At 36.3% G+C, this 14,421-nt stretch overlaps 1 protein-coding gene across 1 annotated transcript; it reads left to right on the forward strand.

Annotated features, from left to right (window-relative positions):
• Positions 1–10,888: 10,888 nt before the first annotated feature.
• hddc2 (HD domain containing 2) lies at positions 10,889–13,666 on the forward strand. Its single transcript, XM_065256214.2, has 7 exons — positions 10,889–10,939; positions 11,872–12,003; positions 12,091–12,212; positions 12,588–12,690; positions 12,774–12,842; positions 13,216–13,354; positions 13,436–13,666. Exons 1-7 carry the CDS (start codon positions 10,904–10,906, stop codon positions 13,549–13,551), a joined length of 717 nt encoding a protein of 238 aa, XP_065112286.2. The 5' UTR covers positions 10,889–10,903; the 3' UTR covers positions 13,552–13,666.
• The last annotated feature ends 755 nt before the right edge of the window (positions 13,667–14,421 follow it).

Here is a 14,421-nt window from a genome sequence, read left to right on the forward strand (position 1 = left end):
CATCTATTTACAAATATATCTATGATCCGAGATGGTGCAAGAGAGTGGAGGCGGAGACTAATTTGCATATTCATAGATCTGCGTATACTAAATGAGGTAAGGGTGTAAAGTTACATTCAAAGAAATATATATATATCAGTAAACCGTGCTTGTACTTTATTAATTGTACTTTTTATTTTTGGACAAAGTTTCAATAGATTAAAACTAAATGGGTAGTAATAATTGGTGAGGTCACCAAAATTACCAAACTTAAACCTTTCATCTGGTCACATCAATAGATATGAACGGAGGTCATCTGTTTAATGCCGTTTAAAAAAAACTATCCATGACCCGTGATCAGTAATCCCTCTTTTCATGAACATGTTTTGACTCCCTGGCCTTTAGTCCTAATCTGCGATCTTTAAATGCTAATATTACTCCTGGGGTTTTTGACCCTCTTTAGAAGCACATTTCGTCAAGTGCAGGCGTAACGCTGATAGAAAAGACGGTCAACCAGCTTAAGGACCCTCAAAACTTTCTCAAAACCTTTTGGGACCCCCTGTGGCAGGGGTTTGGATCTATGCTTCTTTTCACGGGTACCACAGTTCAAACATGACAGCAGGCCAGGATTTCACAGGGCTGAATCAAAGGTAAAGACGTGGGCTGCTGGTCAATAGCTGTTACTCATCACATGCTCTTTGGCTAAATCATCATGACCAGTGATTTTTAACCGCTCGGCCACACTCAGGCACATTCCCAGGCTTTTCTCCTTGTGCAAGCTCCAGTGACAGCCAGAATGCTCCGCTTCTCTCTTCAAACATTTTATAAATAGTCTTGTTTTTTGAAAATACATAACTGATGCCATTCCAGTGCAAAAGAGGGATAGAAACGAAAAGTGGCAAACAGTTGTTGCATTATACAATGAAAGCACAGGAAAATAATCGTTTAGAAGCTTCTCTTTTATGGGTGTTCAAATGTTGGTTACATTTAAGTATCAACCTTGTCTCTGATGTTTCTCCAGAAATTCGTTTGGAGAAATGAAAAGGGCCAAATTAGACAATTGTTGACATACTGTGCACTGTTAAAAATAAAAGTTGGTTTAACCTTAAAAAGTAAGTTCCTTAAAAAAGTTGTGTAAAAATGTTGTCAACTAATATTTTTGAGTTGACTAATTTTTTTTAAGTTGAATTAAAGGGGGCATTTCACAAGACTTTAAGATGTAAAATACATCTTTGGTGTCGCTACATATGTGAAGTTTTAGCTCAAAATAGCATATAGATAATTTATTATAACATGTTAAAATTGCCATTTTGTAGGTGCAAGCAAAACTGTTTTAAATGCAAATGAGCTGATTGCTTCACTAAATGGCAGTGCTGTGGTTGGATGGTGCAGATTAAAGGGCGGTATTATCCCCTTCTGACATCACAAGGGGAGCCAAATTTCAATGACCTATTTTTCACTTCCTTGCATAGAATGATTTACCAAAATTAAGTTACTGGGTTGATCTTTTACACATTTTCTAGGCTAATACAAGCACTGGGGACCCAATTCTAGCATTTAAACATGGAAAAATCTGATTTTCGTGATATGTCCCCTTTAACTCAAAAATTTTAAGACAACCAGATAACTTACGTTTAACTTAAGTTGAACCAACATTTCTTTTTACCGTGTACAAATACAGTGCCACAAAATTTATGACGGCAGTTAGGGCTGCACGATATTGAAGGAAATTCGACATAAGATTATTATGTTTATGATTATTATTATTAGTGTTGGTATAATTAGTGTCTTTGGCCATGTTTTACCACCTAATAAGACACACTTTAGGTAATACAAGGCTTAGTAATTTTTGCTTTTATTAGAAAAATACAAGAATTTAATTTATTTTGGGTATGTTCTGGGTTTATTTTGGGTTTTTTTGTAACAAGATCTGGCAACGCTGCATGCAATAACTTGCTAAATAATGAATTATTCAATATGTTAACACTTTAAGTTCGTAAAATCTATTTACAGTAAATGATAATAAAATATATATAAAAACTGACAATTACAAACCTAAATGTTTCACATTCTTTCTGGAAAAAAAGCATCTTACTCTCTGTCTCACCAGTCTCTCTGCATTGACCCAAAACTTTTTGAAATATAAAAATCCTTCAGGTATTGCAAACCATTGCTTCCCTAAGGACAGAATATTTTAAAATTCGGACATGTATAATAGTTTTATAGGGAAACATCTGACTTTTGAATGCATTATTTTGCAAATCTGAGCAACTCCAAAAGCCACGTGTGAGATTACTCGGGCCATTTTTTAGGAGAATGCAAACAACTTTTTTTTATGTCCAACACCAGTATACTTTTTCGCAAAAGCAAAAAATACATAGAATGGGTCAAAATTATTGATTTTTCTTTAATGCAAAAAATTATTAGAATATTAAGTAAATACATTTTACATTTCCTTTATGTGAGTGGATGCAGTTGCTAACAACTTCATTTGGTCAACTTTAAAGCCAATTTGTTAAATATGTAGATTTTTTGCACCCTCAGATTCCAGATTTTCAAATCAAATAGTCAAGTATAATTGTCCTATCCTAACAACCATACATCAATGGAAAGCTTATTTATTCAGTGGTCCATGCTGTCTATAAGAAACAATTGAGATATTAAAAAGATCGTATTTGGGATTTTTTGTTCCAATAGGAGGTGGTGTTGATGGGAGGGCACCGGCAGACAGTGGCACTCTGTGTGAGAGTGTGTGGGGCACGGCGGGGCGGCATGGCACCGGTGTTGCGCTGGGAAAAGGGTGATCTTGGCGAGCCGTAGGAGCGATGGCAGGAAGGACATGGCCCCTGGCGACACAGCGTTTCTCCCCCCCGGCTCTTTCTTTCTCACGAGGGGAAGTGGGTCAGCATTGGGGAGCCAAGGTACAGTTACATTTAAGAGCCTCCACTGAATGAGCTCTTCTCCCATGATAAACAGCTAGGGCAACATTTCAAAACGCAATTTATCAGAAGTGTTACAAAAGATGAAAAGGCAACGGAAAATGTTCATGTCTGCAGTAAGTAGTTTATTTGCGTTGACAATGCAAAGGTTGTGGGTTCGACTCCCAGGAAACACATACTGACCAAAATGTATGTATTGAGTAAGTCACTTTGGATAAAAGCATCTGCCAAATGCATGAAATGTAAAGACGCAAATCTACTTTAAATTCTAGACAGAAAGATGGGCTTCCTAAATCTGCAATATTGTGGGGAAAAAACACAAAAATAAAATTTCCACTTATACATTACTAAGCAGTGCAGCATCTGTCAACATTGTCTGTACTTTACATACAGTTGCTCTTTCAGATGTCATCGCTGGAATCCAATTTCAAAATGATGGCATTTCAACATGTTTTCAAGTCTTTAGCGAAACTTCAGGATGCGCCGCTGCCGCGTTTTAAAGCGCGTCAATAATCGATTCCACGCCCGCCAAAGGCTTCACCTCCACTTTAACAAGAAGCGAGAGCAGAGGAGGCACTGACCTCTCGCTGTGCATCACAACCGCAGCCTCTCACAGGCTCTAAATCAAAGCTCAGGAGCCACAAATGACAATGTCCCCCTTTCTCAAACTCTCCCCTCTGAGGAAGAAAGACCTGCAAGCCCCCAGCGCGCTCTCTGAGAGGGAACGGCGCGGCCTCCCCCCCATGAACTCAGTTTACGGCCTGACTGAGGTTGCCCACTTCAAGGTAGCGTTCTTTTGAACGTTGCCGGGGCTCGTGTTACACCTGCCCCCGCGCTAACCTCTCCGCATTCACACGGCCCTCAGGGACAAGGCCCTTGTTGTCTGCCCGCTCTGCCGCACAAAGCACCCACAAGCCACCACTGACAGTGCCGTTTGTTAGTCGCCATCGCCCCAGCAATGTCCACTCACACAATGCATGGCTGTGGTGAAAAGGCCCCACGGACCCTCGGCACAGGCAAGCTAGGGAGATTCCAGATCCATTACGCATCGCCATGGTGATCTACGAAAAATAGGGATGGATGTTTTATTTACTTTGTGGAAGCTGTGCACCATGGGAAGGCACATACTGATAAATGTATGTCTTGAATGCACTGCTATTCATTCTGGAATGGGTTAGCACGTGAAGCTTTTACTTATTGGAAGCTAATGTGAGAAATAACCTTTAAATAAAATCTAACAAACAATAGGTAATTAAAGTTTTATACTGGAATGTCATGTGAGGAGAAATGTTAAACAAATATTGAGAAAATCGCCTTTAAGGTTTCCAAATTAAGTCCCTACAATACGTATTACTAATGCTAAATACATTTTTTGATAAATTTACAAAATATTTTTATGGAAAATTATCTTTACTTGATATCCTAATGATTTTTGGCATTTTAAAAAATCTATAAGTTTTTTAACCATACAATGTATTTTTGGCTATTACTACAAATATACCTGTGCGACATATGACTGGTTTCGTGGTCCAGGGTCACATTTGTGAAATTGACAAAGTTAGTTAGTTTTTATTAAGTGCCCAATATATGCATAAATGTAAATGATTTTAGTTAGTTGACATATCTGTTACCAGACATTAGGCACAACATTAGAAAAGGTTAAAGAGACAAACATGTTTTTGTCTGAATAACCAACTTTTTGAATAGGGCTGGGTATTGGCAAGGGCCTCACGATACGATAGCCTACGTATCGCGATACAATACAATACGATGCATGTTGTGATACCTTTTCTTTTTTTGATCAAAAATGTAAAAAAAATTAGAGCTGAATTTTTTTTACTTTTTTTTAACCCAAAGTGCTTCCACACGTCGGCTTTGATAAGCTGGAGGTGTTTCAAATTTTCTGCTACCGTATTTTCTCACTCCCGCTAACTTCTGAGACATTGGCCGAATGGCCGTATATGACAGACAACTGGACAGCGACAACTACAGCAGTGGCAGAGTAGTTGTTTGACGCACACAGAGGGATTTGATGTTTTTTTTTTTTAATATTGATAGTAGAGATTGAAATATCGATACACTATCGTGGAAAAATGTATCTGTTGGCTGTATCGATATTTTTGCACAGCCCTATTTTTGAAGGTATTTTTAATGACAACAACACACAAGAGAACAATTAATAGCAAAATGTAGGTCATGGACTGCAAATGCAAATACCTTTTGTCTTATTCGGGCACATTGTACATTTATTTATTATTATTAATGTGCTTCGTCCCTGTTAAATAATTAACCTGAAATAAAGTTAAAAAACTAATAAAATGAGACCTCTACTGTGTTTGTATTTTGATTTATGTTCATTTTATTTTTTTCTGATTATTTTGTATTTCATAAAATTTCCTTTAAATGTTAAGGTCTATATTTCAAAAAAAGGTGTCATATTTGAACGTTTTGTTCCCAATCGTTATCGATAAAGGTGTATCAACGGTACGTATCGATATTGTTTTATCGTCCAGCCCTAGTTATTTCACAGTAGCTTTTTTTATATGTTAAAATATAATTATTGATGTCATCCACGAATTAACTGTTTTTCAAACATGGCAGAAAAAATTGTAAAGCACTTTATTATATTTTATTCAGATGCCCAAATGAGATGTAACGAGAACCGGTTTAATGGTTCACTGCTTAATTTTTAATTGCCATTTTAACCGTGCCAGTGTCATGACTCGAAAACCCCTGTCTAGTTGTTCTGACACATGTTTACTTAATATTTCTTTAGGCAGATCCATCTTTTCTATTTATTTTCTATTAAATTATGTGATCTGATAAGTTTAAAGCTTTTTTCTACTCTGTTTGTTTCATATGCGATTGCTGTGGGCGCAGGTGTCGTGCAGCTCTCTCCAGGGTCAGAAAGTACACCCAATTTCTCACAATATACTCAGACAAACTTGCTAATTTGTCCTGTGTTTCTATGAAAATCTAATTGTGTTTAATCTGAACTACACTGAAAAAAAATGATTAATTCAATTTACTTTTTACTATTTTAAAAAAAAGTAAGGTAGGTGGTTGCAATTAATTTATTTAAGCTACATTTAAACTAGAGTGTTTTTATTTGATTTTATTTTTCTAAAAAAAAAAAAATTGTTTAAATGTAGCTTAAATAAATTGATTAAAACCACTTACCTTAAAAAACTGAATGAATTTTTTTTCAGTGTTGATGAACATTTATCTCACGGCCCCAAATGTGCCATGATGTTAATATTATTTATTTGCTGTTTATGCGAACAAAAGTGCACTAACATGTAAAATCAATTTTAAATTTGGATTGCATCAGTACTTTTTTATATTTCTAGGAATTGTTCACAAAACCATGCCCAATTATTTACTTGCAGTCCTTAATGGAAAAATACATTTTAATGCTTGATTCATTAATGACTTCTGATAGAAGTTAAATGTGCCGCCTAAAATGTAGGTATAATAAAGTCAATTTAATTTAACATTCATCACTCCTGTTCAAAATGGTACTGATAAAACAAAAGGAAAGAGTACACATTCATGTTGCTGCATAATCTTTGAGAGACAGGTGGTGTAAAAAAAATTGTTAAGCACTGTCTGTATGTAACGTGCTTATGAGCACATAATCAGATTCAGTATATGGCCAAGATCGAACACAGGCATCCTTTAACTGGGGTCAATCAGACTTTTCGCCTCTGATTCATTCCTGATTATTTGGTTACGTTAGTTAGTCACGCCTTGCCTTGCAACCAGTATGTAATTCAGAGCGTCTTTACTTTGCAAACAGGATGAATCAGAATCCAAACACAAACACACGTAGCTCCGAACAAACAAACTCTGTCAAAGTCCCAGCAGGGTGTCGAGAGAAGACCTGTCGTCCTCCCTAACGCATCCCTCTGAAGACCCCACGTGCCCTCTGTAAACGTCCCCCCTAACGCATTCTCACGAGAGACCGACGCTTGTATCCCACTAACCACATATGACTGATTCCGTAGTGATTCACACAACTTCCACAGATCCGTGAAATCCCCCAATCCAGTTCCCAGAGCATTTTTAGCTTCTGTTTCTAATATTAGACCGCAGAGGTCAACCGAGATCAAGGGTCAGTATGCTTTAAATGTAATACGACCGGTTATATATAGAGGAAGGGGCAATTAGAGAGACGAGTGGCCCAGTGTCTTTCTGCAGTCAGCTGTGTGTGTCTATTTTCTGCAGCCAGAAGATGAGAGGAAGGAACATCGTGTTTCCTGTAAATAAAGAGAGGAGCGCGGCTATCATTGTTTTGACAACGGAAGCTACGTACATGTGCTTCTGTTACTGACACTCGTCACATTATACGTGTGAAAAGAAGCGTTCCCTGCTAGCCAAGGGGTCGGTTTTAAGGATTTACAACTTGAAATGAGGATCTTTGTGTCTGCTTCTTGCCTTAAAGGTATGAAGCGGTTCAAATTACCTAAACTATCTTGAATTAAATAATACTTTAAGAGGAAATTGGGCTTTCAGTCCTGGAGCCAAAAGATCTGTATGTACATGCTGTCAATCAAACTTTGGACACACCCCTCATAATTGTATTTACCTGGGATGCTTTTTAAACAGTATATTCATATATGAGCTGGTTGGCAGCTATCCAGTCTAACTCAACTGTTTATTTATTTTAAAAGCATTGTATAAAATGCATTTGAATGTTAGCATCCATTGGTGTGAATGCACTTATATAGATATCTTTATGGTTATTATTTTTGGTGTAAACAGGGCTTAAGCCTTTTAACGTGTCCAACATTTTGACTGGCAATGTACGCATATATATAATTGATATATGTGACTTTGGACCACAATACCAGTCATAAGTAGCAAAGGTATATTTGTAGCAATAGCCAACTATACATTGTATGGGTGAAAAATATATTTTTTATGCCAAAAATCATTAGTATCAAAGTACCAAGAAAGTAAAGATTGTCTTTCATGAAGATATTTTGTAAATTTCCTACGGTAAAAAAAATCTATTTATCATTAGTAATATGTAGGGCTGGGCAAAAAAAAAATAGTTTTTCAATTAATCTGTTTTTACGTGGTCGTTTCAAATTCGATTCTCAAAAGCCACAAATCGATGTTTTTTTCATATTTATTTCCGCAAACATTAAACGTAAGATTAATGTTAATCTAATTACTAGTCTTCTCCACTAGATGTCACCTCTCTTTTTTGCCTTGTGCGATGGTACCAAGGAGCGAGAGGCGAGCCTGTCATTCATTAATTCAGTCCAGGGGCGTAGGCAGAAATTGTATTTTGGGCGGGCCGGAGCAAAAGTGAGTGGGCCTATAGTTTATCAGAATAAAATTACTTAAATAATAATTAAACCTTAGAGTGGAAAAAAACAATAGACAAACTGCAAAAACAGTGACATCTTTACTTTTCAATTTGTCTAAACATGTTCAACCAACAGAGCTCAATAAAGGCTGAAACAGTTCACCTGAAATAAAGTAGGCTAAAAATAAATTGAAATGACGAAAACTCTCAGCAGAGCAAGGTTTGAAATAAATAACAACCAGTGTTGGGCAAGTTACTTCCAAAGTGTAATACATTATATATTACAAATTACTGTAATTTGAAAGTAATTAGTTACATTACAATATTACTGACTCTGAACTGTAATGAGTTACACTACTTTTGCGTTACTTTTGAGTTACTTTCATCAAAATAACAGAAGTATGACTAGGCATTATAAAATGTTAAAATGTAGTTTAATGATGCTTATAAATCTAGAAGTTATGTGTTGGCCCTCGAGCTTTGAATAGGCACAGTGAAGACTTATGGCAAAAAACAGTAACAATGACTGTCAGAGTCATAAACATGGACAAATGATCTGGTAAAAGTCTGGTAAATGATGGTACACATACCAAACACAATAAAGCTAGAGCCCACTATAATGCAACCTATAGACTAATAACATGGCAAGACACGCAACCTCTTTTCATTTCTATTCTTTAATTCACTTTTAATTCAGATTCACAGCACAAACCTGGCATGCACTGGGTTGACCCAACTTATCAAAAAGTGCTTTTGGAGGATCAGGCCTCAAGGAATACAGCTCATTTCAGTACAATATAAGGATTACATGTAGGTTAACATATAATTGCTTAATAAAACACAGACAAACAGAGGAACACTGCTTTTTGCCAAACAATGAATATAGGCTCCCATACAAAGGCTGGTAAAAACTTTAACCAGTGATGTTTAAATGTACTATTTAAATAACCATGTTTAAGTCTACATTAATGTTATGTTGTAGTTTAGGTTGCTGTTTGTAATAAAACTGTAGATAGCATAGGAATAGCCTAGCAATCTATTATGTACTGTATATGGACTGTAACCATAGCAACGTTAGCTTACCTTGTCATTGCTGGTGTGGTGAAATGGATTTTACTGGCAAGATTTCTAAAAGTCTCTTTACTTCTGAGGTTCAAGCAGCACAGGATACCGATAGAAACTTTCTGTTGCTTTTACTAAGTGCTCTCATTCGCAGATTTTTGCGTATGCGGCGCTACCGGACCTGATTGCGACCACTTTAGTCAATGCTTATACAGCCGCGGACTTCCCAGATTCGGCTCTTTAAGAAACGCGTCAAATACAAAATTAAAGTAAGAATGAACATGCTGCATACAGCACCTGGAAACAGACATACGCTGCGTCCCAAACCGCCTACTTCCATACTATATAGTAGGCAAAGAGTACGAGAAGTAGTGCTTTTCGCCTACTATATAGTATGGAAGTATGCTGTTTGGGACGCAGACATTACTATTTTACCCGCAGCTTTTTCCTGTGTGGATGCTGGTCGCGCGCATTAGTCAAAAATAAAAAAAATAAAATAACAAATCTTGCTTTTTTAAATAACACATTAAAGACACTTTAGCCATTATTGTGGCAATGTTAATATTAGCTAAAAAAGCAGTTAGCAAAGTTAGCTGGCAGACTGCCAGAGCCCGCCGGCCGCCGCCCCCCACAGAGTCTATCTATCAGAACTCCTAGCAACCAAGCAACCAATTACGTTTCGGAAGCTTCCTACAACTTGCTTCAACAATTCCATTTTATTTAGAAAGCAAATTAAACACACACCACTCAATAATAAAGCCGGTTTATGTTAATATATTTTATTAAATACATTTGAATAATAAAAAATAAACTAAAAATGTATTTTGGTTAAACTTGCCTGGGCGGGCCAGGGAGTTATGTGGGCGGGCCAGTGCCGCCCTGGCCCATTACTGGCTACGCCCCTGATTCAGTCTATATTCTAATATAATATAATATAATATATATATCAATATAATATTCTAATATAATATAATATTCTATATCTATATACTTATCATATACTATACACCTATCGACTATAAAAATCAACCCGGGAACCGATTAAAAATCGAATAGACCCGATAGCTTTCGAAATCGAATCGATCTGGAACATCTGAATCGATACCCAGCCCAAGTAATATGTGTTGCTAAGAACATCATTTGGACAACTTTAAAGGTGCTTTCTTAATATTTTGATATTTTGATAACCATACAGCTTTCAGATGATGTATAAATCTCAATAAAAAAATTACATTATGCATATACATCATACATTATGCGCATAAGAGTTACAATACTCAAATATACAGTGATATCATTGCTCCAATGTATGAATACGCTAAACTGTTGTAATCCCGATTTCCTTTTCATTACAGCTGATATCCCATGATGAGCAAAATATCCACAGCACATCCTTCCGGGTGGATGTTGAAGAAGTGATAACCAAAGCACATACTGGCAGGATGTGTTGTCTACACTCTCTACAAATAGAATGAACTCCAGGAAACAGTGTCATGAGAAAAAAACGATGACATAAGTTAAGCCATCACTGAATCGAAGCTAAATCTGTTGCCTCACATGCTAAAAAAAAACATTTGGGATGAGGAAGACACAGATCCTGTAAATAATGAGTCAGCTGTCTCAGATACAATGCTGCCTGAAGGTATGAAGACCCTCGCCTGCGGTTTCTCTGTGTCTTATAGTTTACATTCATGCATTTGGCATATTCATTTATCCAGAGTGTAATACTACAAATTTAATGTGTGTTTTCTGGGATTGAACCCACAACCTTGGTGTTACAGGAAAATAATTTAAAATCATTGTGACATTTGAATATATTAATGAAACACACGATTAAAAAATATATTAAGCTCTGATCACTTTCGTTGAAGGATTTACAGTCACAAAACATTTCTCAAACCAACCTTGAATCTGTTTTGGTGTCTCTAAGGAATTTAGGAAACAAGGTTGAAAATGTGTTGAAATGGGCGATTCTTAAACACACTCACTCAAGAAAACATTGTAGAAAGTGAGCATGTCAAGGCCAAAACATGAGATGTTACAAGATGGCTTCAATTCATCATAAAGTCTTCCTCAACTAGAAAATAAAAATAAATAATATATATATATATATATATATATATATATATATATATATTTAGTTGAGGACTTAAAACTATTGAAAATATTTCTATATAATCAACCACAAATCACTATTTTGCTTAGTCTTTGGTTATTTCTATACCATACACAGTTATGCCGAGCTATACAAAATTTTAAGATTGATTTCATCCGCTTTAGGAAAATGTTTTAAGTTGTTTTTTAGGCTGTTTTTCAATCCGAATGCTGCGCCCTGCGGTGGTCGCATATGCAAGCTGCATACGTCATCAAGCTTGGTTTATTTAGGTTAACTGGGCAATACATTTGCAAGTCATAATCATATTTTTATAATTAACGATTAACTAAGAAAAATAGTCAACTATATAATTGTTAATATTCTGAACTATGATAACTTATGCAGACTAGACATGCGACCTTCGGAGGCTGTAGCCTTCGGATTGAGAAACGGCCGTTGATATTGTGCTTGTATTCCAGCGCCATCTAGCGGTGCGAGCGTATTATTACCTCAGAGTTTTACTTCCGGGTCGCTGCCGTTGGCTTCGTCTCGGCTTTAGTAACGGAATGGACAGCATGTTACAATTCATGAAAATAGTAGGACAGCTAAAGGTAAGTGAATGAAAACTCGTATGACAAATTAAGTTTGCGCTTTGTTACAGTCAAGTTTAATTACGTTGACGTTTGCTTGTGTTTCAGCGCGTGCCGAGAACAGGATGGGTGTACAGAAATGTCAAAAAGCCTGAAAGTGTGTCCGATCATATGTACAGGATGTCAATGATGGCCTTAACCATAAAAGATGTCACTGTCAGTAGAGAAAGGTATGAGTTGTTTTTAAATCAAGATTACTGGGTACCGTTCATGTGATCCTCTTAATTGATGCTATTTATATTATATGCATGAATACCATTCAAAGGTTCGGACATATAATGAATACCATTAACCTAGAGGCTTATTCTTAAATGTTAACAGTTACCCGTATTATAGACTAATATAAATGCTGCATTTGCAAAAATTCATTGCCAATATTATTTAGGCCACTACATAAATCCCTTACTTCCACTGTGTTTTCATAGTTTTGATGACCTTACTATTATTATATACTATAGTATAGAAAATAGTAAAGAATGCGTAGGTTTGTTCAAACCTTTGACAGGTTACACATCCACAAAACTGATCAGCATTTGCCTTTGCAGATGCGTGAAGATGGCTTTAGTACATGACTTGGCGGAGAGTATTGTGGGAGATATTGCTCCAGCAGATAATGTTAGCAAAGAAGAAAAACACAGAAGGGAAAAGGTGCGGTGGTTTGTAAAAGTTACAGTAACTTTTAAATGTAAAATATTTTAATTTGTGTACATTATTAAAACTCCTTCTCTTAGGAAGCTATGGTGCACATTACAGGACTATTAGAAGATGGTCTGCGTAATGAGATTTACAACTTATGGGAGGTAAATACCAATTCTTAAAAAGGTAACACTTTACAGTGAGGTTGTATTTGTTAACACTGGTAAATGCATTAGTCAACTAACACTGAATAATATAGTTTTTCAGCATTTACTTATTTATTTATATATTTTTGTTAAAATTAGTTAATGTCATTAGTTAAAGTGGTCATGTTAGTAACTAAATAACTAATGTCAACAGTTGGATTTTACAAATGTATTAGTAAATGCTGAAATTGACATCAACTAAGATTAATAATGCTGTAAGAGTATGCATTCAGTGTTAGTTCATGTTGGCTAATGTTAACAAAAACAACCTTATTGTAAAGTTTCTATTTGTAGATTTGGCATGACATAAACTCGTCTGTATTACTCATAGGAGTATGAAAATCAGTCTACTCCAGAGGCCAAACTGGTTAAGGAGTTAGACCAACTGGAAATGATCATTCAAGCTCATGAATATGAAGAGTTAGAGGGAAAACCTGGAAGACTACAGGAGTTCTTCACCTCTACTGAAGGTTTGATCAAATCTAAAACAAAACATTGACTTTTGACTGCCACAAGACTGAAATTTCAAGATGTACTTTCTCCAACAACAGGTAATTTTCGTCATCCAGAGGTATTGGGTCTGATAAAAAGTCTAAATGAGGAGAGAGCTCGCCATATAGCTGAAAAAGGAGATAGTGATCATGAAAAGAGCATACCTTCCTCGTGACCTCACTTCCTGTCAAGTACTGACACTACCTCTACACATCGACACACAAGAGTTTACTTTGTCGAGATATGCTGTATTGTTTTATTGTCTTTAAATATATTCTCATTTCAATGTACAGACGTGTGGTCGTGTTTTTTTTATATGATGGCAGCATAATAGGTCTTGATGGTTGTAATCTTATTAATAAAATGCAATTTTTCTATTAAATGTCATCTTTGTGAAAGTGCAGATTGAAGGAAATGCAGATAAAAATGTCTGGTTTACTGTATTATATAGGACACAAAATGCACTGCAAGTCATTTTACAGTAAATATACCAACTACTTTCTCCATTTAACCAAACTTTGTTTACGTGACACTAGATAGACGTGACAGTACATTTCACTGCATAGTTGACCATGAAAGCACACCATTCACTTTTTAACAAGGGTTGCTACATTTGAGTTGTTGCACTTACACAACATACTAGGGCTACAGTACTTGCTATGTACAATGTAGCCCTGCCTAGCCTACTGTGAAATCTCCTTGTTGCAAATAAAATCAAGCGCTGGAAAACACTTATCTGATTGGCTGTCGACTTGATGCGGCACCGCAAGAACCGACATGCGGATGAAATCAAAGTACCGCGAGAGCCATTACAAAAATCATACGGAGCCTGGTTTCGAAACGCTCTCGCGATACTATGATGTCATCCGCCTGTCAGTTCTTGCAGCGCCACATAAAGTTGAACACACCTAATGAGAAAGCGCCTGGGTACTAAATAAACGTTTCAAACGGCCAAATGTAAAAACGCCCTAATAACCTTTAAGGTTTAAATAGGTAACCAGATTTTTACAAATAAAACACGTACCCTCACAACACAAAGAAAAGT

The sequence above is a fragment of the Paramisgurnus dabryanus genome, chromosome 12 (assembly GCF_030506205.2).
Source record: "Paramisgurnus dabryanus chromosome 12, PD_genome_1.1, whole genome shotgun sequence".
In the NCBI taxonomy this organism is placed as follows: domain Eukaryota; kingdom Metazoa; phylum Chordata; class Actinopteri; order Cypriniformes; family Cobitidae; genus Paramisgurnus; species Paramisgurnus dabryanus.